The sequence below is a fragment of the Stegostoma tigrinum genome, chromosome 13, assembly GCF_030684315.1.
Source record: "Stegostoma tigrinum isolate sSteTig4 chromosome 13, sSteTig4.hap1, whole genome shotgun sequence".
NCBI lineage: Eukaryota > Metazoa > Chordata > Chondrichthyes > Orectolobiformes > Stegostomatidae > Stegostoma > Stegostoma tigrinum.
The window spans coordinates 11815566-11830298 of NC_081366.1; the positions used below are offsets into that span (position 1 = coordinate 11815566).

At 44.0% G+C, this 14733-nt stretch overlaps 1 protein-coding gene across 1 annotated transcript in view; it reads right to left on the minus strand.

The window, feature by feature from the left end:
• Positions 1-14733, minus strand: part of flt4 (fms related receptor tyrosine kinase 4) — a 240824-nt gene that overhangs the window by 41763 nt on the left and 184328 nt on the right. The window contains exons 11-14 of the mRNA XM_059650520.1: positions 11544-11685; positions 5415-5523; positions 3846-4205; positions 1807-1953 (exon numbers count right to left, since the gene is read on the minus strand). Of these exons, the coding sequence (XP_059506503.1) occupies positions 1807-1953; positions 3846-4205; positions 5415-5523; positions 11544-11685 (758 nt within the window). The remainder of the gene's footprint in view (positions 1-1806; positions 1954-3845; positions 4206-5414; positions 5524-11543; positions 11686-14733) is intronic.

Here is a 14733-nt window from a genome sequence, read left to right on the forward strand (position 1 = left end):
CAGCCCATTATATCTGTATCACCTGTTGGACAGAATTTTTCAATTGCCCAGTAAAAGTTTCAGTTAAGGATTTCATCTGATTTTTCTGAAAATTATCAATGAATCCGCCCCAATCCTTTTTGGTGGTACATTGCAGATCATAACAACTCACCATGTAAAATGAATTCACCTCAGCTCACCTTTGTTGCTTTCACCAAATATTTTAAATCTGCGTCTGTTGGTCACCAATCTTCAGAATCTGCTATTGTGTCTGCTTGCTCCACCTCCTCTGGCAATATGTTCCAGGCACTCACCACCCTTTGTGTGAAGAACATGCCTGACACCTCTCTTTTAAACTCCCCCCCCCCCCCTCGCACCTTGAACCTGTGTCCTGTAGTAGTTGACCCCTCAGCCCTGGGAATAAAACTTCATACTCTCCACACTATCCAAGCCATTCACAATCTTGTAAACTTCTATCAGGTCACCCGCCTGTGTGAAAATAAACCCAGTTTATCCAAACTTTCTTCAGAGCTAAAATCACCCATACCAGGCATCATCCTGGTAAACCTATTTTGTACCCTCTCAAAACATCCATATCATCCTAGTAGTGTGGTGACCAGAACTGTACATAATATTCCGTGCGTGGCCGAACTAAAGTTCAATAAAGCTGCAGCATAACTTGTCTATCCTTATACTCAAAATCCCTTACAATGAAGATAAGCATGCCATAAGCCTTTTTTGCTATGTTATCTACCTGCACTGCCACCTTCAGTAATCTGTGGACCTGCACACCCTGATCCCTCTACATATCAATATTCCTGAAGGTTCTGCCATTCACTGTATAATTTCTACTTGGGCTTGACCTTCCAAAATGTATCACCTTACACTTGTCCAGATTAAACTCCACCTGCCATTTTTCTGCCCATGCCTTCAACTGATCTATATTCTGCTGTATCCTCTGACAATCCTCCTCACTATCCACAACTTCACCAATCTTTGTATTATCTGCAAACTTACTAATTAGACCAGCTACATTGTCCTCCAACTCATTTGTGTAGATCACGAACAGCAGAGGTCCCAGCACTGATCCCTGCAGAACACCACTAGTCACAACCAGCCATTCTGAAAAGCATCCTCCCACTGCCACCCTCAGTCTCCAATGACTGAACAAGTTCTGCATCCAACTTTCTAGTCACCCTTGAGACCATGTGACTTCACCTTTCGTACCAGTCTGCCATGAAGGACTTAGACAAAGGCTTTACTGAAGTCCATATAGATAACATCAACTGTTTTACCCATATCAACCATCTCAGATCACCTCTTATTTGTCTAAACAACAATAAGTGAAGGCACAAACTACTTAACCTTTCTTCAAAAGACAACTCCTTCATTCCAGAAATCAATTGAGTGAAGCATCTCTGAGCTCCCTCCAGTGCAAGAGCATCCCTCTTTAATCAAAGTATCAAAAACCTCACAGAGAACAAAAAAAAACTGGAGATCACAGCCAATCAAGCAGAATCCATGGGGTGAAAGCAAGCTAACGTTTCAAGTCTAGCTGACTTTTCGCATCTGCAGTAATTTGCTCCTATCAAAAACTGCACAGTACTCCGGGTGTAGACTCACCAAGGCCCGTACAATTGTAGCAAGACATGTTTTTTTGTACTCCATTCCCTTGCAATAAAGGCTAACATTGGTTTTCCTAATTACCTGTTGTGTGCATCTGCATTTTAACTTTCAATGATTCATGTACAAGGACACCCAGATAAAATTGCACTGCAGCATATGCTGCATTTTCTCTCCATTCAAAGTCTATCCTTGGGCTCTTACCTGAGAGCTCATGGAGTGGCTTTTCATCTTTGAACCAGATGACGGTGGGGTGGGGGGTGCCGCTTGCTTTACAGTTCATGTGGATAGAGTCACTAATGTTGACTGAGGTATCGGTCAAGTTGACAAGGAGACTTGGCATCTCCTGAGCTGCAAGAAGATTTAGAGCTTAGCATCAGGTAAATTTTGTGGAGTGTGAGCTTTTGCCTAAACACATATACAGCTTGAGGATCTCAACAGCATGGTATCTACGCAAAATGAATACATTGGGACACTTTGCTGATGACATGTGAGTTTTATTTGTCATCGTTCTAGGTGTATGAGGGCCATCTGAAAACATTGGTAAATAACATAATATGGGACTGGAATCAGACAGATGCCAGATTAGCCATAATGGCAAGTTCTCCTCCCTAAAGGGCATTAGTGAACCAATTGTGTTTCGATACAATACTGGTGACAATGTACAGGAAACACTACTCTGTATCTAACCTTATGCTGTACTTGTCTTGGAAATATTTAATGGGGACAATGTTGGGAGGGGGTGCTTTACTTTGTGTCTAACCCCACACTGTATTTGCCCTGTAAGGATTTTGTGGGGTTACTGTAAAGAGATCTTTATTTTGTATCTGATTCTGTGCTGTACCTATCCTGGGAGGGTTTGACTGGGACAGTGTTGAGTGAGCCTTACTCTGTATCTAACTCTGTGCTACAGCTATTATGGGTGTGTCTGGTGGGGACAGCATGGAGCGAGATTTACTTCCAGTTTAAAAGAGTAGAGGAAATTTTACACATTCCCAGTGCAGCCCAAAGAGTCTACACTACTCTGTCAAAGGCTTGCAGAATCAGCATTTGACTGTCCCCTCAAATGGGTATAAAATATCCTAACGCACATATTGAAGTAAAGCAGTGGTGTTCTTTGGTCCAATATTTATTCTTCAACCATTTTTATTTAAGACATCATTTATTACCCATCCCTAGGTGCCATTGAAAAGGTGGTGGTGAGCTGCCTTCTTGACCTGCTGCAGTCCATGTTCTAAATGCAGACACACAATGGAGGAGAAGTTCCAGGATTTTGATCCAGTGACTGGTGAACGAACAGTGATATATTTCCAAAAGGATGGTGAGTGATTTGCAGAGGAACTTGCAGTTGGCGGTTTTCCATCATATCTGCTGCATTTGTTCTTCTAAGTGATAGTGGTCATGGGTTTGGAAGATGCTAAAAAGGAGCTTTGGTGAGTTTCTGCTTGTAGATGGTACAGACTGCAGCTGTGTTACTTGGGACAATGGTTCTGCTGAGCAAATCTTGGTGATGGACATTGAAAACCTTCACTCAGAGTACACTTTGAGCATTTTCCACTCTTGATGCTTCCTCTAAGTGGTGCTCAATGTGAAGGAACACTGATTCATTGGCTGAGAATGGGGTTGGTGGTAGATGGTAATCTACAGGAGGTTTCTTGCCCATGTTTGACCTGATGCGATGAGACAATGTTAAAGATTCTAAGGCTGCTCCCTCCCAACTGTACACAAGTGTCCTGCCAAATTAATTGGTGGGGAATAAACCATACCCAGCAATTGTGGTGGTGCTGTCAGGTATGTGTGTAAAGTGTAATTCTGTGAGTATGACTGTCGGGCTGTTGCTCGAATCTGTGCTACAGCTCTCCCAGTTTTAGCAGTAGTTCCCAGATGTTAGTAAGGAAGACTTTGCAGGGTTGACTTGGGAAAGTCATTGTTGAAGAAACCGAAGATGGTTGGGCCTAGGACATTTCCCTGAGGAGCTCCTGCAGATACATCTTGGAGCTGAAATGACTGACCTTCAACAATCATAACCATTTTCCTTCATTTATGTCTCACTGTTTATGGGAGTTTGCAATGCACAAACTGACTGGAAGGTTCCCTATGTTAAAACAGTTCAAAATACTTCATTCATTCTGAAGCTCTTTCAAACATTCTGGTGTCATTAATGGGACTAAATAAATGAAAATTCTTACCGCATATTCTTCCATCTTACAAGAATGCAATGTGTTTATGTCTATGACACTCACCTCGCACTAAGATGTATTTCCTGTGGCAATGTTTCTCTCCAGTCTTTTTGTTTTGTACCTCGCACACATAATCCCCCTCATCATTTAAAGTAATGCTGGGAATCTGAAGCTCGAGTGCCACGCCTTTCATCAGTGTGTCCATCATCATCACTCCTTTCATCTCCTTGGCAAACAGATGCATGCTTTTACACTCCAGAACTGGGGGCTCTCCCAGCTCCCCTTCCAGGGCGCTGGGGAGGAGCCGATACCACCTCAGGTTCTCGTACGTGTAGTTATCCGCGTTGCAATGTAGCTTCACATTCTCGCCTTCCACCGGGATTTCCGAAGGCTGAAGATCAATTCCAAATCCTTCTGGGATACCTAGTGGAAAGCAGCAAGTTAATTCAGCTCCTTGTTTGAATCCAAAATAATTCTTTGTCACCCTGGTCTCTATGGGAAATAGACAAATTTACTTAGAGAATTCTAAATAGAGAAATAGCATCTGGCAGTAGGGCGAGTTACCAGTGGGCTCCTATAATGGGAAAAAGCACCAGAGAGAATAATGGGAGAGTATTCTTTTAGCATAGGAGCTATGATGATCTGGAATGTCCTGGGATGGATGCAGTTTTACTAATAATTTCCAAAAGGAAATTGGCCTGAATATGGGAAAGATTGGATCCTGCAGTGAGATCCTGAGATTCTTTAGAAATTTACTAACCACACAATGAATTAATTCAGTCACGAGACTGTGGGTGGTCTTTTCGAACTGCCTGAACATTTGGTGTGGCGGAGCTCATATCTGCTTTAGATCCAGTCGAGTGCCTTGCCAGGCCATTTCAAAGGGCAGTTGACAATAAGCCATGTTGATCATTGAGCTGGAGCCACACATTGGCCAGAGAGAGGACAAGGGCAGGTTTCCTTCCCTAAAGAGAATCAGTGAGCCAAATGGAGTCTTTGGCAACCTGACAGTTTCAGGGACACCATTGCTGTTACTAGCATTTTTTTAATGCCAGATTTTTACCTAATTAATGAAGTAAAATTTAACCTCCCAATTCCAGTTGTAGGATTTGAACTCAGAAGATCATAGAGTCATACAACAGGGAAACAGACCCTTCGGGCCAACTAGTCTGTGGAAAATATAATCCCAAACTAAACTAGTCCCACCTGCCTGTTCCTGTTCCGTTTCCCTCCAAACATTTCCCATTCATGTGCCTATCCAAATGCTGTAATTGTGCCCACATCCACCATTTCCTAAGGAAGTTCATTCCACACACAAACTACCCTCTGTGTGAAAAGTTTGCCCCTCACTTTTAAATCTCGCTCCTGTCACCTTCATAATGTGCTCCCTAGTCCTGGAATTCCCCCATCCTAGAGAAAAGACACATACCATTAGTTCTGAGTTTGGTTTAACAGTCCAGGTCCCTGTGTTGTGAGTACAGGAGCAAAACCATTACCGTCTTTCTAGTTCAGTTCCTCACAAGATGATATGGGTACAAATCTACAACATGGCCATAGAAGCTGCTTGACCTCCTATGGTTGGTCAGTGGTCTGTTGGCTCCACATTCACATCAGTAAAGTTCTGCTACTCACTTGTCACGTAGAAGTAGATGACCCGGTCATCCCGTCCAACCTTGTTGAAAGCAGAACAATTGTACATGACGGAGATATTTGCAGCTAAAATCACCAGCTTGCTGACTGTCTGCCATTATGGGGAGAGAAGGCAATAATTAGAACAAGCAAGAGACAACAGAGTGTCCTGTCTGTACACTCAACAGCAACATATAACAGGAGGGGCCTTTCAGCCTCACAAGCCCTTCAGTCAATGACATCAAATTCCAGACACCCATCAATGCTTATATCCCCCAAATACTTCTATTTACCAGAAATCAAATCAGCCTTGAATTTAAAACTAAAAATGTCCTAGTAACACTCGCCACTTACAGAAGATAATTCTAAAGTTTAGTCGATCCTTTCCTTTTCCTTAACTTCGCTTCTTGAAAGGTCTGGTTTTGACTGTTTCCCCAGGTGCTACAGTCCCAAACAAAGGACGCAATTTCTGCTTAAACTCTACCCTTTTAGTCAGTGGGTCAGTATGAGCACCGTTGCTTTTGTTTTTCAAATGTATAAATTACTTGGATATTAAAATATAGACTGTGACGTTAACATTTGCCGATGATTCCAAGCTTGGATGAGTGATAAATAGTGAGAATGATGCTAATTGACCACAACAGGACACAGGTAAAGCTCGTCCATGCCGACCAGATATCCTCAATAAATCTCGTCCCATTTTGTCAGCATTTGGCCCATATCCCTCGAAACCCTTCCCATTCATGTACAGATCCAGATGCCTTTTAGAGGTGTAATTGTACCAGCCTTCACCACTTCCTCTTTTAGCTCAGTCAATACACACATGAAAAAGTTGTGCCTTAGGTCCCTTTTAAGTATTCCCCTTTTCACCTTAAACCTATTCCCTCCAATTTTGGATGTCCCCACCCTGGGGAAAAGACCTTGGATATTCACCCTATCCTTGCCCCTCATGATTTTATAAACCTCTATCAGGTCACTCCTCAGCCTCTATCTCTCCCAGGATAACAGCCCCAGTCTATTCGGCCTCTCCCGACAGCTCAAACCCTGTCAACATCCTTGTAAATCTTTTCCGAACCCATTCAAATTTCACAACATCCCTCCTACAGCAGGGAGGCCAGAATGGCACACAGTATTCCAATAGTGGCCTAAACAATGTCCTGCACAGCCGCAACATGACCCCCCAACTCCCACACTCAGTGCACTGACCAATAAAGGAAAGCATACCAAACATCTTCTTCACTATTCTGTCTACCCACGACTCCACTTTCAAGGAACTATGAACCTGTATTCCAAGGTTTCTTTGTTCAGCAACACTCCCTGGGATTTTACCATTAAATGTATAAGTCCTGCCCTGATTTGCATTTCCAAAACCTCACATTTATCTAAATTAAACTCTGTCTGCTGTTCCTCGGCCCATTGGCCCATCTGATCAAGATCCCGTAGCACTCTGAGGTTTGAGGTGATGTATTTTGACAGATGGGATGGAGAGAGACAATACGTACTCAGTACCACATTTTCATAGTGTGTATAAGGACATAGGGACATGCAGGGGTTAATGTGCATCAATCTTTGAAAGTGAATATGACACATTGAGAAAGCAGTTAGCACACAACATAGGATCTTGGGCTTCCCAATTATACTCAGCAACCAAACATAGATAGCAAATAGAAAAGCAGAGAAATTATGCTGAAATTTTATTAGGCTCCTGTGAGGCCACAACTAGAATAGTGAGTCCAATTCTGGTCACCAGATTTTTGGAAGATTTGCCCGAAAGATTCTAGGACAGTACTGAGGGAGCACAGGTTTTAGTGACAAGGCTAAAAAGTGAGTTTTGATAAAGGTGGACAAGGTAATGGCATATTCAGATGAGGTAGATAGCAAAAGACTGTTCCCAGGAGTTGAAGGATCAGGGTGCTCAGCTCTAAAGTTAGGGCTAAGAGATGCAGTGGGATGTGGGGAAAAATTCTTTTGCACAGCAGAGATTCTTATCACCATCAATGGGGACAGAAGAAGCAGAGACAAGAAATGCTTTCTGATGGAAACTGGATGGGCACTTTAAAAAGTTAAATGTTTTCTGCTACGGAGATAGAACAAGAGAATGTGACTTACTAGTTTGCTTTAGGAAGAACCAGTATGGGCTCAGTGGAATGAATGGCCTCCTGTGTGTCATAAATTACACTATATTAGTGCAGTACTCAGAGCATGCTACACTCTCAAAGGGTCAGTGCTGAGGGAGCATAGCACTCTCGGAGGAGCAATACAAGGGGAGCACAGCACTGAGGGAGTACTGCATTGTCAGAGGGTCAGTACTGAGGGAGTGCCGCACTGTCAGAGGGTCAGTACTGAGGGAGTGCTGCACTATCGGAGGGTCAGTACTGAGGAAGCACAGCACTGTTGGAGGAAACAATATTGAGGAAGCACAGCACTGTCAGAGGGTTAGCACTGAGGGAGCACAGCACTGTTGAAGGAGCAATACTGAGGCAATGCTGCACTGTTTACTCAATCATGTAGCTAACTAGAAGTATTATTCTGAAGAAGAGATTCTGAAGTCATTCTCGCCTATGTCCTGTGTGAATATTTATCCTTCAAGCAATATCACTAAAACATACAGATTTTTCTGGTTGTTATCTGAAAACACACTGTAGAACGTAGAACGTAGAACGTAGAACGTAGAACAGTACAGCACAGAACAGGCCCTTCAGCCCACAATGTTGTGCCGACCATTGATCCTCATGTATGCACCCTCAAATTTCTGTGACCATATACATGTCCAGCAGTCTCTTAAATGACCCCAATGACCTTGCTTCCACAACTGCTGCTGGCAACGCATTCCATGCTCTCACAACTCTCTGCATAAAGAACCTGCCTCTGACATCCCCTCTATACTTTCCACCAACCAGCTTAAAACTATGACCCCTCGTGCTAGCCATTTCTGCCCTGGGAAATAGTCTCTGGCTATCAACTCTATCTATGCCTCTCATTATCTTGTATACCTCAATTAGGTCCCCTCTCCTCCTCCTTTTCTCCAATGAAAAGAGACCGAGCTCAGTCAACCTCTCTTCATAAGATAAGCCCTCCAGTCCAGGCAGCATCCTGGTAAACCTCCTCTGAACCCTCTCCAAAGCATCCACATCTTTCCTATAATATGGCGACCAGAACTGGACGCAGTATTCCAAGTGCGGTCTAACCAAAGTTTTATAGAGCTGCAACAAGATCTCACGACTCTTAAACTCAATCCCCCTGTTAATGAAAGCCAAAACACCATATGCTTTCTTAACAACCCTGTCCACTTGGGTGGCCATTTTAAGGGATCTATGTATCTGCACACCAAGATCCCTCTGTTCCTCCACGCTGCCAAGAATCCTATCCTTAATCCTGTACTCAGCTTTCAAATTCGACCTTCCAAAATGCATCACCTCGCATTTATCCAGGTTGAACTCCATCTGCCACCTCTCAGCCCATCTCTGCATCCTGTCAATGTCCCGCTGCAGCCTACAACAGCCCTCTACACTGTCAACGACACCTCCGACCTTTGTGTCGTCTGCAAACTTGCTGACCCATCCTTCAATTCCCTCGTCCAAGTCATTAATAAAAATTACAAACAGTAGAGCCCCAAGGACAGAGCCCTGTGGAACTCCACTCACCACTGACTTCCAGGCAGAATATTTTCCTTCTACTACCACTCGCTGTCTTCTGTTGGCCAGCCAATTCTGTATCCAAGCAGCTAAGTTCCCCTGTATCCCATTCCTCCTGACCTTCTGAATGAGCCTACCATGGGGAACCTTATCAAATGCCTTACTGAAGTCCATATACACCACATCCACAGCTCGACCCTCATCAACCTTTCTAGTCACATCCTCAAAAAACTCGATAAGGTTTGTAAGGCATGACCTACCCCTCACAAAGCCGTGTTGACTGTATTTGATCAAGCCATGCTCTTCCAGATGGTCATAAATCTTATCCCTCAGAATCCTTTCTAACACCTTGCAGACGACAGACGTGAGACTTACCGGTCTATAATTGCCAGTGAATGTTGAAAACCACTTTTCCCTACATTACAACTGTATTTCATTCATTGGAAAGCATTTGCAATGCCCTGAGGTTGTGTAAACTTAGAAGAATTAAAAACTGTGAGGAGGATAGTGTGGAACTTCAAAAAGGACATTGACAATTTGGTGGCGAGGTTGACAGGCGTCAGATGAAGTTCAACGTGGAGAAGTATGAGGTGATAGAGTTTGATACAAAGCCTAAGGATAGACAGTAAAAAATAAATAAAAGGCACAATTCTAAAGGATTTGCAGCAGCAGAGATAAATGGGTGTGTATGTGTATGAGTCATTAAACAAGTCAGGGCAGATAAAGCTGTTAAAAATTGATAACGTTTGAGATTTCTTTAATGGAAGCAGAAGGTACAAGAGCACAGAAGTTATGTTGAATCTACATAGGACACTGGTTAGCCTCTTGAGTACAATTTAGGAAATATCATTGTAGAGTCCCTACAGTGTGGAAACAGACCTTTCGACCCAACAAGTCCACACTAACCCTCACAGATCATCCCCCTGTAACCCACCGAATCTACACATCCCTGAACACGATGGGCAATTCGGCATAGCCAATCTACCTAGTCTGCACATCTTTGGAAACCAGAGCACCCGGAGGAAACCCACGCAGACACGGGGAGAACGTCTAAATTCCACACAGACGATCACCCGAGGCTGGAATCAAACCCAGGTCCCTGGTGCTGTGAGGCTGCAGTGCTAACCACTGAGCCACCGAAAATATGTTAATGTATCATAGAGAGTGCAGAATAGGCTTATGAAATTGGTTCGAGGAATGAGATATTTCAGCTGTGAGAGTAGATTGGAGCAGTTGGAACTGTTTTGCTTGGAGAGGCGAAGGCTGAGGTGTGATTTGATAGAGTGCCTGGACACAGTAGATAGGGAGAAACTGTTCTTGTTCACAACAGGATCAAGAAGCAGAGGGCACATTTTTAAAGTGCTTTGCAAAAGAAGCAAATACTAAGCTTCCAGTTGCCTGCCACTTCAACGCACTGCCTTGTTCCCTGGCCAACATCTCTGTCTCAAGCTTGCTGCAGTCCTCCAGTGAAGCTCAGTGAAAGTTGGAAGCATGTCACCTTGTTTTCCGCTTGGGAACCCTGCAGCCTTCTGGACTCAGTACTGAGTTCAACAATTTTAGGGCTTGAGGCATCTTTTCCCATGTCCTTACCCCAACCCTCACACACAAGGCCTTGTTATCACGTGGTCTGCTATCACACACTATCCATTGTTAGCCATTAATGGTCCCCATTAGTAGCTATTTACTCTCCCAGGCCGACCATTACCTACTCCTTTGCCTGTCCAAGTGTCCTTCTCTCTCTTTGGGTTCATCTCCACGTATTGCTTACTCCTTATCTCCTTCCCCACATTTTCTGCAAAATAAAAACATTTTCCTGGCGACCATCAGTTCTGAGGAAGGGTCATTGGACCCAAAATGTTAACTCTGGCTTCTCTCCACAGATGCTGCCAGACCTGCTGACTTTTTGCAGAAATTCCTGCTTTTTGTTTCTGATTTCCAGCGTCTGCAGCTCTTTTGGTTTTCACAAAGTGTAGTGTCCTGACCTCTGAACCAGGAGGCCTGTGATCAAGTCCCGCCTGCTCCGGGGTGTGTCATAAACCTACAACAAGTCCTGTTCATTGCTTGCTGAGATACAATGGCTCCTAGACTGCCAACTACTCAGTCTCAAAGTTTTCTTCCCAGTTCTCAGATCCCTCCATAGCCCTGTTCCTTCTCTACCTCTGTAATCTCCTTCTGCCCCACACCTGCTGAGATCTCTTCACTCCTCTATTTCAGGCCTCCTTCTCATCCTGCACCATTAGTGGCCATTCCTTCAGCTCCCCAGGCCCTAAGTTCTGGAATTCTCTGCCTAAACCTCATTGATGATGCTCCTTCGCACCTGTCTTTGACCAACCTTTTGGTCACTTGCCCTACCATCTCCTCATGTTCAACAACAAGCTGCACTGCTGTGAAGTACCTTGGTGTGTTTTACTATATTGAAGGCACTATATAAAAACAAGTTGTTGCCATTGTTGATAGAAAGAGAATCTATGAGTACTGGTGGTGAACAGTAGACTACCTTGTTCCTCCCCTCCAGAATCTCTGTGCTGGTTTCAATGCTCTCAATCTTGTTGATAGAGCTCCCTGTTGAGATGTCCCTCCAATTTCGGCACTCGGGGGTCCTGTCCCGAGGTCGACGCAACTTGGATGCTCGATGTCCCCTAAGGTTATGAGAGAAACCAGTAGAGATGTTATATTCATCAGAAAAGAGAAGTCTGAAGGGTAACCTAAAGGAGATTGAAAGGGTAGTGGAGAGAAGCTACTTGGGAGGTTAAAATTGGAAAGGGGGAGGGGGCATAAATACGGGGAATTCACAAGAAACCTCTTTAGCCAAAAGGTGCTACTGCAGTGAATGAGGGAGATGGTGGCATAACAGCAATGTCTTGCCTACTGAACCAGAATTGCAGGCTAATATTATGAGTTCAAATCCCATCCTAGCAGGTGGTGAACTGCGAATCCATAAGATCATAATATAGGAGCAGAATTATGCCATTCAGCCCATCGAGTCTGCTTTGCCATTCACTTTTGGCTGATATATGTCTCAACCCAATTCTCCTGCCTTCTCCCTATAAGTCTTTATTCCCTTAATAATCAAGAACTTATCTATTTCTGTCTGAAATACACTCAACGACTCTGCCTCCACAGCCTCCTGGGGTAATGAGTTCCACAGATTCACCACCCTCTGACTGAAGAAATTCCTCCTCATCTTAGTTCTACAAGTCTGTCCCTTCACTCTGAGGCTGTGGTCTTGGGTCTTAGAGTCACCTACCAAAGGAAAGATCTTCTTCATTCTATCGGGGCCTCTCAAGTTTCAATGAGATTCCCCTCATTTCTCTAAACTCCATCAAGTCTGATAAAAAATTGGAATTAAAAAAGCAGAATGGCAACTATGCAACCTTTGTCAGTTATCATAAAAACCCCATCTGGTTCACTAAGGTCCTTTCAGGAAGAAAATGCGGTGTTGTTGCCAGGACTGGCCTATGTGTGACCCCAGACCCAAGGCAATGTGGCTGAGTCTGAACTGCCCTCTGAGCATAGTTAGGGCTGGGTAATAAATGCTGATCTAGCCAAGACTGAATTAAAACGATGGAGCTCAGTCCCATGAAGAGTGTGAATAAGAGATTTATTTAAGGTGAAGCCAAATGTATACATGAGGGAGAAAGGAACAGAGCTGAAGAGGGAGGGGAGGAGGCTCATGTGCTGTACGAATGGGTTGGTTTCCAATTTTCGTGACTTTTTCTAACTGGAGATCGGTGGAATCAAAGTTCACAGATTCTCCCCTTTCTGCAGTGTTGGAATACAGTTCTGAATGGTGGCGAAAGTGAAGGTTCCTCTTGGACTGATGGGTCTACAACCAGAGCAAAGCTCCTGGTCCCATTGTGGTTCAGCCATATGAGGATTATGGGGTACGGGTGTTCGGGGGAGGATAAAGGCCAGGAAATCAATACGGATTTGGGCTTTCAATCATTGGAGGAATAGAAAGCCTTTCTGTGTCAAGAAATTCTAAACCAGTAGCTGACTTCTTGGCACAAGGGTGAAGAATGACACTGAGTGGTCGGAGAGCATTCGGAAGGCGATATTGCATATGAAACTAATGACTTGGTAGAAAGAGGGTGGTTGGGGCTTGAGATCCTCCAGATAGATTATAGGGATCTATTGTCTTAAATGTAGAATCTCAAAAAGGTGGTAATTTCTGGATTATTCCTGCTCGCACCTACTACAGTGATAGGAGAATGAGGAAGGTGAAGATGTGCTTGAAGGGATGGTGAAGAAGGGAGGCCCTTTGACTCCCGGGTCATCAGCATGAGTTTTGAGAAGATCAGATCTCAACAAGCTAGACAGGTTGTGCATCACCAGTAGCAGGGCTAATGTCCTTACAGGAGGTTTGCTAGAGGAGGATTTCAGCTGTCTGAGAGATGGAAAAGGATACAAGAACCTGAAAATGGAGAAAGGAAGATCTAAAAATTGAAGGCAGAAAGTAAGTTAATGAATATGGGAGCAGACAAAACAAAGCTTGAAAATGGACAACAAAGGAAATGTTCAGTGATTAGTGGCATATGCTTCATTGCAGAAGTCTGAGGAAGGGTCACTGGACCTGAAACGTTAATTCTGTTTTTCCCTTCACAGATGCTGCCAGACCTGCTGGTCTTTTCCAGCAACTTTGTTTTTGCTCCTGATGCACAGCATCCGCAGTTTTTTTTTAAAAGATTAGATTACCTACAGTGTGGAAACAGGCCCTTCGGCCCAACAAGTCCACACCACTCCTTGAAGCATCCCACACAGAACCAACCCCCTATAACCCACACACCCCTGAAAACTATGGGCAATTTAGCATGGCCGATCCACCGAGCCTGCACATCTTTGGGCTGTGGGAGGAAACCGGAGCACCCAGAGGAAAACCACGCAGACTCGGGAAGAATGTGCAAACTCTACACAGACAGTCGCCCAAGGCTGGAATTGAACCTGGGCCCCTAGTGCTGTGAGGCTGCAGTGCTAACCGCTGAGCCACATTCTTTTTTTTAAAAAACAGATAGATGGTGCTCCCATTTGTATAAAACAGCTTATTATTCCAGGGTCACACAGGATTCCACCTTCTTTTATCTGCTGCCAGTTATCCCTATAAACCGCCTCCACCTCATCTCCTCCCCCTCACCTCTAACATGGATTTCTTTGACATGGTAGTCAAGAACGTCTGATCATTTGTCTCCATCACTTCCCTCCTTTCCTCTATAGCCCACTGAGTGAAACTTCCTTGGAGGCTCATCCTTACTCTAATCCTGAATATGTTTCCTTCTCAAGTGTCTTTCCTATTTCCCCTCAGATTGACGACTAGATTGATACCTGCAGTGAGGGGATTATTTTATGACGAAGGGTTTGACAGAATGAGTTTGTTTCCATGAGAGTTTAGAAGATCTAGGGGTGACTTGGCTAAAGTGTACAGGATCTTGAATGGAGCTGACAAGGCAGACTTGGAAAGGCTATTTCCTCTTGTAGGTCAGTCCAGAGCTAACGGGCACAGTTTTAAAATTAGGAGTCCTGCTTTTAGGTCAGAGATAAAGAGAAACGTCTTTCACTTTGAGAGTTGAAACTTTGGAACTCTCTGTCTCGGAAGGTAGTGAAGGTGAGGTCATTCATTTTTTATATTCATTCATGGGATGTGGGTATTATGTTATGGGCTAGCAGTTATTATCCATCCCTAATTGCCCTTG